At 37.6% G+C, this 14500-nt stretch overlaps 1 protein-coding gene across 3 annotated transcripts in view; it reads left to right on the top strand.

Annotated features, from left to right (window-relative positions):
* Positions 1 to 14500, top strand: part of OSBPL10 (oxysterol binding protein like 10) — a 120306-nt gene that overhangs the window by 32727 nt on the left and 73079 nt on the right. For 2 of the 3 annotated variants that reach the window (XM_066991945.1, XM_066991944.1), the window contains exons 2-3: positions 8527 to 8702; positions 10142 to 10221. In XM_066991945.1, the coding sequence (XP_066848046.1) occupies positions 8527 to 8702; positions 10142 to 10221 (256 nt within the window). Of the gene's footprint in view, positions 1 to 3555; positions 3654 to 8526; positions 8703 to 10141; positions 10222 to 14500 lie in introns of those variants that run through there. The other variant, XM_013192712.3, reaches the window with a different exon arrangement.

The following is a 14500-nucleotide window of genomic DNA, read 5'->3' as shown; positions in this document are numbered from 1 at the left end:
CAAATTATCAGCAGAGTCTTGTGCCGTACGGACAGACCCCTGCCTTCCCCTCAGATAGGAAGTGGAATTTGTAACTGGTTCTCTCTTGTACAGGGTTCTTCCTGCGTGTTTTAGAGTTGCACAGAAGTTTATCTTTTTAAAGCTTAACTTCCTTTCCTTCCAGTCAGGTTAATCAGAGTGACATGGAGGTACTCTCTTCTTGTTTTACTTTGTCATAGCTGTTTTCCTTATAAATGAAAATATACTTTCCTAACTGCAAACTCTATTTTTAATCTGCGATCAGAATCGAACTGGATAATAATATTGTAATTAAGATTGTCCTGGCCCATTTATTCCCCCAATTATGTCACTGTTAGTCTTTTCTCTCTGATCTGTGATACAGAATTGGAACCTGCTTAATTATTAAATAGTAGTAAATTTAGAACAAATAAAAAAGGAAGGTAGGAAGGGTTGCTAAATGTCACAAAATAGCACGGGGCAGCCGGCCAGTTCAGTGGGGAGTGAGCTCTAAGTGCTGTTTATGGTACCAGCCTCAGCTGTATACCTTTTGTTTGTGTGCTTGCCACTAAATCGCTGTCCCTCAATGTGACAGAGTTGTGCAGAAGCATAGATTCATACAATTAATGCACTTTTCCACAAATCCGTATGAATTCTGAATCTGATTAGTGAAAATAGATGCATGATTTTTAAGCCTATTATTTTCCCTAAAATGCAACCCCTAAGCAACTCCATTTGAAATTCACAAACTAGTATTAATATATTTATACCTACTGTTATCTCTTTTTACTTAAATAAAATTTGGGCATCGTACTTGCCCACACGTTTGCTGACAGTGTAGAATTTCAGACTGCTGAACTGGGGGAGGTAATTGGCAGGGGAACCCAAAGCTGACGAACTGATGAGCTCCCTAGTAGCAACTGTAGTTTCTGCAGATGGCAAGTGACATTTTGGTTCATAAAGTGGGCTTACTTGGACGTTTAGAAATTGACTAGGACTTGACAAAGCAATAAAGATTTATTTATGACAAAACAACCTGTCCATCTATCAGCTGTGGATAATACTTTATTTCTCATCTTCATTTTAGATGTAAAACACTTCTGAAAGTATATAGCAAATTGCAGTTCAGCTTGATTAGTATGCAATTATAATAATGCAGAGAAATTACTTTTAAAAATCCAGTTTTATTCAAATGTTCAAAATATTCAGATGTTCAAAGTCAGTAAACTTTTTAATGAATACTGCAATTTTTACATTTTATGTTAGAAAACTATAAATTGAATAACCTCATTGAATAAAGGATGCTAAACAGTTACTGAAATGTGAGATCTCCCAAACACCAGGCTTTGAATGATAACTTCAGAGGTAATTTTTAATGGTAAATTCCTTGATTGTGAAAAGTGTATGCCAGACGTTAAATTCATTGGCATGAATAATTCCATTAATCTTAGGTCTTAAAAGAGGGGAAAAAAAGAGTAAAGTAGTTGCATAAATGTCTCCAAGATGGCCTAACAAGGTACAGCCTCCTAAAAATGAAATATTTCTAAGACATCTCTTTCAGTCACTGGAACCATAAACTTTGCTTTTCTTTGACGCAGTCATTTACTTTCTATCGTATAATTCTTATTAACCGTTTTTTTTTTTTAATGCTAGAGAAGGTGATGTTGCATGTCAGGGTTTTAAATCAGAGTAAAGACTTTGTGCTGTATCAAGTCAAGGTATTTTATCTGAACAATTTGCAAAATTAAAAGTAGATTGTAAAGTCTGTATCGTGAGACTTCAGGAGAAGGTGTGTCTGGGGAAGAGCTAAAGTAGAGCTTAGAGAGAAAAGTTCGTTCCTCTGTCCATCAGTGAGAAAGTAAATGGAAAAAAATCTCCAAAAAGCTGAAACCAGCTGTCCTGCTGTAGAAACCAAGCATGCTTCTCCATCCAGAAGTAGCTGCTTGGTTAGGTCATTTTATTATGAAGAAACATGTCATTGTTTGCAGATTGTGGAAGATTTTGTCTTTAGTTAGCATGCAGTAGCCGTATGAGTTTTAAACAGATTGCCCCCGGGATTAGACACAGTCTAGCTATGAAGCGTGGGTTCCAGTGTAGACGAGATTATGAAACGAGGGAAGTAATTAATCCAAGTTGGCTTTCCAAAGGCGGGATTTATCAGATTGAGAAACATCCATAATTGAACCTCTGACTGGGGTTGCTGTTGTCCAATTGCAAAAGTCTGTTATATATTTGAAAACAAACAAACAAACCCCAAATCTCCATCATGTTATAAATTCAAACTAAAAATTGTACAAAATCTAGACCAGAAAAATGGTTTAGCCAGGGAGGAAGGGTGTGGGGAGGATTCAAATCAATAAAAATACATTGCACAATGGAAAGAACTAGTAGTATTACCTTGAAAACAAATTGGGATTACAGAGTATTGAAAATATATTTTCAGGTAGTTGGTTAGTTTCTGGGATGTGTTCAGAATAAGAGGAGAAAAGAATGCTGCTATTTTAAGAGACGTTTTTCTGCTAAGAGCATACCTCTGCGCACTGCAGACGTCAGTCTGAAAGCTTCAGTGGGCAGCGCACCATGTTATGGATGTACAGCTGAATGCTGAAATGCCTAAAATGTTGTGATTTTTATTTTTTTTTTAAGTGTGCATGTCCATATGAGAATACTGAAATGCTTCATTTAACTGGAAATGTGAAAATGATATTTCCTAAAACCAGTGAGGTGAGTAAATTATATGGGAAATGTTCATATCATGAGCTCCTGATAGTTTGGGGTGGTTTTGGATTGCCCCAAACTGGGACAGTGTTGGAAACCTAAGAACTTTATCACAGAAAACTGTACAGCTGTTGTCTTCTGACAGGCTCTTGAGCGTAGACCCATTGTTGTCTCCTGACACACCACCAGCATTTTATCATTACTTAAACCACAGTTACTGCTTTTTGTTAAGTTCTTTCTGAATGGGGAACTAAAAGGTAAACTTCCCTTTGTTCACTATTAAAAAAAAAAAAAAGCCCATAATAGCAAACGAAAAATCCAGTTGAAGTAGTTAATTTGTACAGTGTTTGAGTCTCTTTTTTCCCCACCGGGAATTTAGAAAGCAAGATGGCTGTGTTTCCTAGTGCATCATACTTGTTCTGCTTGACCTTGTTTTTATTTGTTATTTCTATTTTTCAAAAGAAATGGCTGTCACCGTGAATGGATAAAGGGGGTAGGAATGAAATTTAGGAGAATTAAAATTAAGACAGGTAGTTAGAGAATTCAGAAGACCTGGGTTTTAATCTGAGAGCAATGGTTTTGAAATATGGCAAATAAAATAGACATAAAGCATCATCATCTGGCTATGTGAACTAGCTCAGGAATAACTTAAAAAAAATTCTAGCAGTGTCAGACTTTTACTTGCTAGAACAGCAATAAAATTCCCATTTGCTGAGTGTGGCTGAATATTTGGTCTTGTAATTGATATCTGTTGGTAAAGCATCTGGATCTGGCTGATGTACTCAGCTGTGAGGCATTTGTGGATAATGAGAGGTTAAACGTTTGAAAATACCCCATCATATCTAGCAGACAGTAATGGAAGCTACCTCTTCCATTCACTTGTTACATAGCGTACCTCTAGATGGTGGGCATGCTTTCATCAATCAGTTGAATTTAAGGTAATTCAGGAGCAAAATGCAGAAATGTAATCAATTCGTTTTGTGATGTTGCATGCTGTGGATGAGGGGGACATCTCAGGGTTAATCCCGTGATAGCAGATTAACTGCAGATTCGGTTTCTCTGCTGCTAAAATGGCCGGGAGGAGAACAGAAGGGCTGCGGCGAGGTCTGTGGCAGGCACCCTGCAGGGACGGGATCGGGGGAACAGCAGCGGTGCATCCCAGGAGCTTGAGGGAAACTGGTGAGCTGGAGGCTGGGCCGGAGGAGCAGGAAGCTGCTGTTCTCCGAATGGATTTAAGGTTAAAGCAAGAAATCCATTCTTCAAGACTTCTCTTTTGTGAAATGGCCTGCTTTTGCTTGCTTGCAAGCTTATGTATCTGCTCTGAACAATGCTTAAGTAGCGTTGATTTGTTAGAGCAATAAATCAATAGTGCTCCAGCTCATCTTTAGGTGGCCTCTTTTAATGAGTCTTATTAATAAAAATCAGTGATTTTTGTCTGATTTTTGGCATGAGAAAAAAACTAAGCTATATTTTGGCAGTGTGTGCCAGTAGCAGTTATTTCCTGGGCTCTCTGTGGCTCTCGTTGTTCCTGTCTGCTGTCAGGTAACTCAGCTCTGCTACCCCCTGCCTGGCTGTTCTCTTAACAGTGTAGTAAAGTTTTTGTCAATGTTAATCTGTTAGTTAATTACAGAAATACAGTGTCCTGGGTAAATGTGTGCTCTGTGAGCAAGCTCAGTGAAGTAATAGAGGATAAGGTGGCAAGATTAATCAGTTCTAGAGAAGTTAATGCTGTTATTTCCCTGGTGTGCAGGACAAACGACTTCTGGAACTCAAGTTAAAAGATAGCCCTGTTCTTTTGATACAGTTCAATCAGGCTCCTAAAATGGGACATGTACCACTCTTTCTCTTCCATCCTGCTTTATATATAGCTTTTCCATCTTCAGCTAATGAAAGAATCTGGTCTCCATTTCTCCTGTGTTTTTGTGATGGTCTTAACTGGATCATCATTTGTTCTCCGACAGGAGAAAATGTTTTTGGAAGCTCTTTCTGTTTCTTTTATCTTTTTTAGATTTTTTTTTTTTCTTCCTGTGGAAGTCTCACACCGCTTGATTCAAATATTTAATTCCTGATTCCTTCTCCTGGCTCCTTTCTATTCTGTTAAAGTTTTTCAAAGTGCATTATCCCCCCGTTTCTGTTTGAGTCTATAGTTGCCTGTGCAGTTTCCTCCTATCTTTTTTTTTTTTTTTTGAGATACTGCTGGCTGAAAGGTGAAGAGGGGCGTTGTGCATCCACCCATAACTCTTGCAAAGGAAATACTTGTTTCCCTGTGACACGAACGAGGTCATGATCAGGATGGATGACTTTGAAGAAAGAGTTCCTGAGCTGTTGGCCTCTCCAAAATCACAGGAAAGCTACTTTGTTGACACAGCCAGTTTTTGTTGAGCAGTCAGGACTTCTGTTTCTATAGTTGATTCTGTTTTTCTCCTATGGCTTTCAAAGTTGGCAGGCATAGAACCTGATTCATCTGGGACAACAAGGAAGGCAGGGTAGGTACTTGGAGAGGGCAATGTGGAGGCTTGTGAAAACAGGTTACTTTTTTCCCCTTTAGGATTACTGCTGGAGTTGTACTGAAAATGTGCTGCATCCTTTTACAGGCAGCTAAGACATCGTTGCAGGCACTGAAAAACTGAAGGCCAATGGTAACGTTCTGTTTTTCTGGGACTATACATAAAATAGGTTATGGTTGGCTAGGAGGTCAAATTAACGCTTCTGCTGTAGCTGTGATGACAAGGGTGTGGAAGGATGCCATCTCTGCGTATGCGGAATTGCAAAAGTCACTAGTGTAGGATGTCATTATACGGGTAAAGGTGTATTCTGTACTTGCATGGTTGCTTTCCTTCTCTGGGGAAGCTTTATGTCAATGCAAAGCACGTTTTTGTGGAGCTTATGTTCATTCTGGGAGTGCTTTGCTGGTCTAGTGCGCAAAGATTTCTGAGTTGAAGTGCTCATAGTGTGGATGTAGCTTAACAGACTCTATTCTAATAGACTCAAAGGATCTTTTTTGCTTGGACTTGATAGGAAAGATTTTTAATTTTTCAATTTTTATTTTTTTTCTTTACTGTTGTTGCTTTTCCTAATTGTGGAGCTGTACTGCAGTAAGCAGAATGATGACTCACAGCATAGTAATTGATAAAACATGGCCTGATAACAAGGCTGAAATAAGTGGAACAGTAAAGGACAACACAATTATCATGAGGATTTCCACAAGCTCAGAATGGACATGACTGTGTATGAAGCCTGGACTTGTTTGCTACACCCAAAGGAACTGAAAACTGAAAATTTGTCAGTTGGATGGAGAGAAACACTTGCTCTAGGGTCAAGCAAAGGTATTTTCAGAGGCACAGCATCACTTCTGTCTATTCCTAAAACAGAGAAGGTAAAACTGAGGATAAGTGAAATGAAAATGCACTATGAAATGTACAGTCAGACTTTTTGATTGTGTTTTCCAATTCTGCTGTTTTCACCCACAGTTAAGTGCATCATCTCTCCCTACAGAGTGATCAGAAGAGGAAAAAATGCTTTGTAAGCGGGAAAGCAGTATTGTAAAATCATTTAAAAGCCAACCAAAACATGAAGGTTATGGACTGGTATAATAAAAGGCAGTAAGACAATCTTCTGAAATTTTGGCAATTCCTGTTTAGGGCCTCCTTATGTTTACTGTTGAAAACATTGTGGTGGTTGGCATTCAGCTTGCTATTAGCTGTAGTCCTTTTTTATGTTGTGAAGGTAAACTCTGTAAAGAGAAGGTGAAAAGATGTTTCATGGTTACAGAAGAGAGGGTTTCCATTTGTTAAGTGAGGGAAAGGATGCAGAGGGCACTTACGGGAGATTTGTGCGATGGAGTCAGGGCAGAAGTGAGGGTTAATGATACAGTAGCTTAAAGTTATTTGGGATGGGTTGTTAATGTGTGACTAATTTATAGTGAAAATGATCTTTGTTCTGTTGTGGAGGCAGTAGAGAGTTCTGAATAAGGGTTGGTAAAGAAGATTGCCCAACCAAAATGTCTGAAGCTCTGTAAGTCTTAGGCAACGATTGCTTGCATCCAGCCCAGGCTCATTTGACGTGAAAAAAGAGAAGCAGGAAAGAACACCAAGAACCTCAGTAGGCTGTGAAGACAGTCCTGGAAATATTCTGTGAGGGAAACCTTAGAGGTGGGGGATATCATATGGGGATATTGAAAAAGGGCTGAGACGAAACGACGCTTTCAAGATAACATAGTAACCTGAGGAGCTCTGGGGTATGTGAAGTTATAGAAGTCTGATTAGTCACAGTTTCTGAAATACTGTACACAAATTCATATGAACTGTCCCATCTCCAGGATCAATAGCAAGTAATGCGTTCTGAATGTCCATGTTAGTGGTATTAGTCAATTTGTTAGGGCTGTTCTTTTTAGTAGGAACGAAGTGGGTAGGTCGTATTTGTGTCATATTCACTCTAGTCTGTGGAGAACCACAAATGATCCTACGATCCTACCAGCTGGCTTACTGTGGAATGGCTTGTGTTTGTCAAAACGGAGTGAGTGAAGCCGGGAGCAGGGTGAGGCTGGTTGGTTGCTCTTCAGCAAGAGGAGACCGTTGCCCCTTCCCAACAGAGCTGTGTTGGAGCAAAACTTTAGTGCCTTACAAACAAGCCATGTTGTTTGGCTTAGTTAGTTTAAAGACAAATAAGGACTCTGATTTTTTGTACATTTGTTTCTAAATGTATTCTCTTTATATTATGTGAAGCATTTGCTTTCATTGTTTCAACCTCCCAAGGTTTTGCTTGGAATCCTACAAAAAATGTTCCAAGAATAACCAATTTAAAAATAAGATGATCTTCCAACTCGGTATCTTCCACTTATGCTTTATTTGCTTAGTCCATCACTTGTCTCTGTCAGTACAGAACAATGTACTGAAAAAGTTTTTAGGCGCTTTCTACTCTTGAACTTCCTGTGCTCTCCATCCATCAGTGCTTCCGTTTCTCTTTCTCCTCAATGTACTGTGATTCTGAATAACTACTTTTATTTTTTATTTTTTAGATCTTTTATTTATTTTATTTCTATTATTATTTTAAAAAATAAATGCTTATTAAAGTATAAATTTTATTGTTTATTTTATTCTTTATTTTATTCCTCTTTGTGATTACTGTTTTTTAGCTGGCCGAATGTTTCCTTCTCCTAAATATGTGATCAGCAGTAATTTTTTTTTTCCTTGTTAGAACTTGTTAGCAGAGAGACCACGTGGAATTTAGACTTCTGTTTCTCTCTCCTCCTAGTTGTTTTCCTGTAGATGGTCATTTTGTGCTTCGTACCTGGTGTTTAATGGGATCTGAATGTTCATTTCCCTTCGTCAGTTTTCAAAATTACAATCGTAACATCTGCATGTGAAGTATGATCACAGAAGTGAAAATACTATGCCTTTACTTGTGCTCATCCTTCTGCAAAGACAGCGTTGCCTTTTCAAAAGACTAGTTGTGGAGAATTAGCATATATATCAAGGTTATAAATGCAATAAAGAAAACATCAAAAAAGAAACTGTCTCATACATCTTCTGTGCAATCTCTTTAGTGAACACCTGCTTTCCTTATTTTTATGTCTTGTGTGAACCTCACCATTAATCTGAAAGAAACACGCATTTCTTTCAGAAACATGCCCTTAAAAAAAACAACTAATCAAAATAACAGTACCTTATTAAATTGAGTTATTACCAGAGATGACTTTAACCTAATTTGTTTGTTTGTGATCTTGATTTAAGATTGATTTGTGCTCATCTAAGTAAAGGTATGAAAAACCCTGTAACAGAAAAATTATATGATTGCAATTTCTTTGAACAGGTACTTTGTGCTGGACTTTGAGACGGGGATTCTGCAGTATTTTGTGAATGAACAAAGTAAAAACCAGAAGCCTCGAGGAACCTTGTCTTTAGCTGGAGCTATAATATCACCCAGTGACGAAGTGCCGCACATGCTGGTGGTCTACTCTGCTAACGGAGAGATATTTAAGTTGAGAGGTACAGTGCTGCTTAAAGTACCACCTGAGTTGTTCTCCCTTTCTTGCTTGTGTCTCTTCTCTCATTTCTCTCTTAATTCCCTGTACTGTCAGAAAGTAGGGGCTTTATGGCTGTATTGTTCCATACTACACTATAGAACACAATGAAACAGTAATCTGAAATTAAGTATGTGTGAATTTCCAACATATAGGCTTTCAGGGCTGGGAGATACCTCAAGATACATTCTATAAAAGCTGTTAGAGTGCCATGTTGATTGTACAGTGTATCTACTTTGTTTCTGAAGGAAGGAGGAGCTGTTTTCATTGCTGTCCACATCATAGCATTTCAGTTCTAACATTGTTCTCCTGTGCCACCATGCTGCTGATAAAGTGCAGCGATGAATCTGCTGATGGGTTGGAGAAGGGAAGATGTCAGTGGAAAGCTGTTAAGATACTCTGTTCTTGGAATAATTTAACATACTTTTAATATAAAAGTTTACCTTCCTTTGTTCCCAAATACTACAAAGACTATAGGGTATGTAAAAGTTACTTCTGAAGAAAAAAATATATAAAAAAATGATTCTAAAGTATTTTCAGTATGGTTGATTGATGTAGATACATTCATATTAAACTAGCTCATAGACAAATTAAAAAAAAAAAAAAGGTGGTGTGTAATACAGTGTTACAAAAGTTCAAAATGACATTAGTTTTATTCTGACCAGTTTCAATTGGCTAAGCAGGACTCCCTGTGGTAGAGCTATAGAAGTGTGAATGAAGAGGTGTTGTCATTTTATATGCAGAACCAAAACACAGAAGTAAACAAGGAGACCGTCTGTAAATACGTTTTGGAATTTGTACAGTTAGAAATCATGAACACTTGCGGTTTGTTGTCATGCTTTTCCACCCACTTGAGATTGTCAAACACTTACAATTTACTGTTTTTAATTTAGTCAGATATATGAAGTTGATTAAATTCAATAAATAGTTTTTATGATGAGTCAATAACCATCAAGATATTTAATAGCAGAGAAAGTAGAAGAAAATACTGAAATTATCCACTTCTGTACTGATATTTTTAATTAGGACTACTATATTAGTGTTTTTGTTTTGTCCTTTTAAAAAAAGACTCTCCTGAGTATATTTATTAAAATTATAAAGGAGCCACCTGATACAGAGTGCAGAAAATTTTATCAATGCTTTTTAAACTTGTTTTTCAAATATTGTTTGGGGGACGTGTTTTTCATTCTTGTACCTTTCAGTGGCATGTGAATGACATACAGGTTTAAAGAGAGATTTAGTTGAACTCTGTTAGAAAAGAAGGACTGAAGTATCTGGGGAACTGGTAGCTTGTCTGGTAGCTGATTGACAGCCTGAGTGTAGAGGTTTCACAGATCTAAATGCATTAAAAAAAAAAGTATCAGTTCACCTGTGATTCCCTGCATTCTCTTGGTTTTGTTCTAGCTGCTGATGCAAAGGAGAAACAATACTGGATCACTCAGCTTCGATCCTGTGCCAAACATCACAAGGAAGGTAATTCTAAGGTAAATAATTAAGAGGGAGAAGTAAGTACTGTGTTTGAGGTGGTGTAGGTGTAGAACAGCATAATCTGGGTGATAGAGTGGCTGCCATACTTTGTGAGTTCATGGTTCGAGATTTGTGAATAAAAGCAGCAAGTTGTAATTCCTTGTTAGCTAGAACAGACTTCTTTAAGTCAATTGAGTTTTCCTAATAAATAAACATTGTCCAATTCATGGGAAATTTATGAAGTTCATTAGGTGACTATGTAGTCAATAGGTGGTTATTGAAAGGTTGGGTCAGCCGTTCAGTAATAAATACCTGTGTAGTGCCCTGATTAGTATTTAAAGTGCTAACTGATATTAGTTTTATTTAATTTTGTAAGATTTAATGGCTCTTACTATAGAAACTTCAGGTAGGTATTAGCAATGGTCAGTTTTACAATATTTTTACCAAATCTGAAAGAGGCCATCTCTTTACAAGTGATGTCTGAATTTTTGTCATCAAAGCAGACAAGTATTTTGGACAAGTACTTTAAAAATAGCAGAATGATGAGTGGAGGGTGTTCCCTGCCTCCAAGTAGAAATGACATGAATCTGTTTAAATTAGAATGCGCTTTGAAGGTGGAAGGGATTACGAAACACATTGGGGAACAAGTCATTATTGTATTTATTTTGTGTGTTCTTTTAGCATTAATACTAAATAACACTTAAAAAAAAAACCAAAAAACAACAACCATCCTGTTCTCATTTTCAGTCTTTTTAAACACTTCTAATGACATCTTTACAATAATGAAGAAAGACAAATTGTTTGCTATATAAATAAAGAAATAAATGCATATAACTGCAGGTGGAAAGGACTTCTGCCTGCTCAGCCCCCAAGATGTTGAGAATATTGATTATATGTTAACTGAACAACTGGATGGTATTTTTAAGAGACCAACATTCACTGAAGTGTTTGAAGTAAAATAAAAGCTTTTTCTTCTTCTTTTTGAGTGATGATGACTTGTCAGGAAACAATTCTGGTTACATAAAAGCCTTTTCTGAAGAGAATAAATAACGTCAATGTTTCAGTAGTCTCTTTCCATTCTTATGCTGGACAGTTAAATATTGTTTTTATATAACTGTGGCCCAGTACTATTCACAATGTATTTTGTTCATATATACAGTATGTAATGCCATCATGTTCCCTAATAACAATATCCTACAATAGTTTTCGTAATCTATTTGCAAAACTTGTGTTCCTTTACTGAAGTTCTTCTGAACTCCTGCAGGTGTAAGCAGCCATGTAGTGAAATCTAAAACTGACTTTTATCCCCTTCTTGTATAGTTATATGTTGTGTTTTTATTTCACAGATCAGTTTTTATAGTACGCTAATAACATTGGCATTCTGTAAATAGAAATGTTGTAATGTTTATACTTCAAATAAACTTGTTTGGGATTTCTTTGTATGCTTATATTTGAGTCAAATAAAGCAAAATACTATTCAGGAAGAGTTTTCAAGAAAAAAGTTTTTGCCATTGCTGTTTTTTCATTTCTTGCATGGCAATGTTACTGTATGACTTGCAGTCTTTAAAACTTTTGTTGGGGACTGGAATGGTAGAGGACATTAAGCAGAGTAGTGAAAAAAAACAAAGCTGTATGAAAATGTTGCTTGCATACTAATGTCTAAATATGGTCCAAAGGTGAGCTATACAACTGACAAGCATATATAAGACAAGCTAAGCCTGTCACTTTATTTTAATTAAATTTTACATCTTAATGATAAAAAAAAAAGTAGTAAAAGGATAATATTCTTTGGCAAATAATGCCCATACTGTAGGATAGTTTTAATGTTCTCAGTATTCCCATACAAATTTCATTTTGCTTAATTACAGAATGCTCAGCCTCCACAGAGTGCCAAATCACACTGTACTGGAAGAAGTCATCTGTGCCTGGATAGGATTGCTGTTTTGTGTTTGTGTGTGTGTTTTTAAGACTATGTTAAGTCAATTTGATTGTCTAAGTCTTAATTAAAAGTGTTAGTCAAATTGGAATTCAGAGAGAAAATGAATTCAAGAAGTAGTAGCCCTATACGTGATTTTTCCAGTAACTTTCAAGAATAATTTTATATCCATAAATTTTTCAAAAGCTCACTTATTTTTCTGTTTCATATCCCTTCTTCTTCACTGTTTTATGATGGTGGCTGTAAAACCACTTCTAAATACAGAGAGAGAGCTTTTTATACCAGCTCTTAATTTCAGCATATGTATCAGTTGCTGGATTGGCATATAACCCTTGTATTTCTCAGCATGTATCAGGAACATAGTAGGGAACAGAAACCTTTATCTTGTGACGTAGCTTGTGTCTTGAATTGTGGTGAGATGGAAACTTTCAGCTTAGGTTTGTGCTAGAATAAAGAGGTAGATGATTCCTTGTTCCAGCTTCTGGCTCTGAGCTGGCCAGTGAGCTGCTAAAAGTGGATGGTGTGATTTCATGTTTCACTTCAACCCATCTGCTGATTCCCTGCAGCTATACAAGGCAGTCCAATTCCCTTCCTTCTGCTGCCACCTTTGGTGCAGGCTATGTTGTGTTTCTGGCTTGTAGTAGCTTGGGCATCAAACAGCAAAAGCCCCATCCTGCTAAAAAGTACTTGGTTCCCCAACTGGCTCATTGAGGAATCAGGTGAGTGTTGATATAAGGGAAGCTGGAGACGTGATTCCGCTTCCAGCAGCGCCACAGAGTAAAGCCCTCCTGGATGGAGAATGGCTAAAATGGATCCGGCCAAGAACTATCTTTACTCTGGTTTAGTTTCAGGCTTTATGTTTAAAACTGATCAACGTGGTGACTGCTTGTCTCTGTGAGGGACTGTCCTGCTCCTTCCCCTCAAGCAGTATTTCTGGTGCCTGTTATAACCATCATCAGACCCTTTGGAGAGGCAGTTTGGTGAGCTAGCTAAAGGAGTAGAAAATTGTGTATATCACAGAATCATTTAGGTTGAAAAAGACCTTTAAGATCATCTAGTCCAACCTTTAAGTTAACACTGCCAAGTCCACCATTAAACCACGTCACTAAGCTCTATATCTAGATGTTTTCTGAAGGCCTCAAGGGATGATGACTCAACTGCTTCCCTGGGCAGCCTGTTCCAATACTTCACAACTCTTGCGGTGAAGAAGATTTTCCTAACATCCAACCTAAACCTCCCCTGGCACAACTTAAGGCCATTTCCTCTTGTCTTATCACTTGCTGCTTGGGAGAAGAGGCTGATCCCCACCTCGCTATAGCCTCCTTTAGGGTAATTGTAGAGAGTGATAAGGTCTCATCTGAACCTCCTTTTCTTCAGGCTGAACAACCCCAGCTCCCTCAGCCACTCCTCATAAGATTTGTTCTCTAGACCCTTCACCAGCTTTGTTGCCCTTCTTCGTGCCTGTGTTTCTGTCTCTCTTCTGATTTAACAACCTGAACTCATTGCCATTAGGCTCAAATGGGCCTCAGAGCCAGTGTGGAGAGATGGTGGAGAATGAAGACCGCAACTGCAGTAGCATTTTCTCAGTAATTGTGAAACAGCACCTGTAGTAATGCCTGGAAGTTACTTTTCTTAAATCATTGAGGCAGATGAGTACTTTTTCTCCACAGCTGAAAAAATGGCCCTCGTGGATCTTTGGGGACCCCTCTTCAGTTTCTTGAGTTTCTTCTTGCCTTTAGTAATGAATGGCCATGGAGTTGTCTTTCACTTTCCAAATAGATTATTCACTGAGGTTTTTTAACGTGCACAAGATAACTTTCCAGAAAGCCAGACTAGTGAAAGTTTCAAGCTTTGATTCTTAACATTGAACCTTTTCCCTTTTTTGAGGAAGTTTACTCTTCCTTCCTTTGGTATGCTTTTTCCACTTCCTCTATTTCTTTGACCTGTAGAAGCCAAATAAAGTATGGTGCTTCTAATTAAAATGTGCTTTGGAAATCCTCACAGTGGTGAGGCTGAGAAGGACGTATTGCTTGGCTGTGGATGTGTGTTTGACACTTTTTTTCCTCTCTTTGGAAGCTGCATGAAGATAGTTGCTCACATCTCTGGTTTCAAAATCTTTCTACGAAAAAAGGGAAAAAAAGTGAAGTCAGTTTAGAGTTGAACATGAATATGCTTAAATGATTCTTGACAAATACAAGACTTTTATGAGCATTTGTAGTCTCTTGCTTAAAAGGAGACAAATGTATCACCTTACCTAAAGATGATAAAGCACACTAATAATCTGTCAGAAAAATTAGTGCTGTAGATGGAGCTTTACACAAATGGGCAAAGCATATCATAAGCTGGTCCCTTTGCAATGC

This window comes from Anser cygnoides, chromosome 2, assembly GCF_040182565.1.
Source record: "Anser cygnoides isolate HZ-2024a breed goose chromosome 2, Taihu_goose_T2T_genome, whole genome shotgun sequence".
Taxonomy (NCBI): Eukaryota; Metazoa; Chordata; class Aves; order Anseriformes; family Anatidae; genus Anser; species Anser cygnoides.
This window is presented reverse-complemented; position numbering and strand designations above follow the sequence as displayed.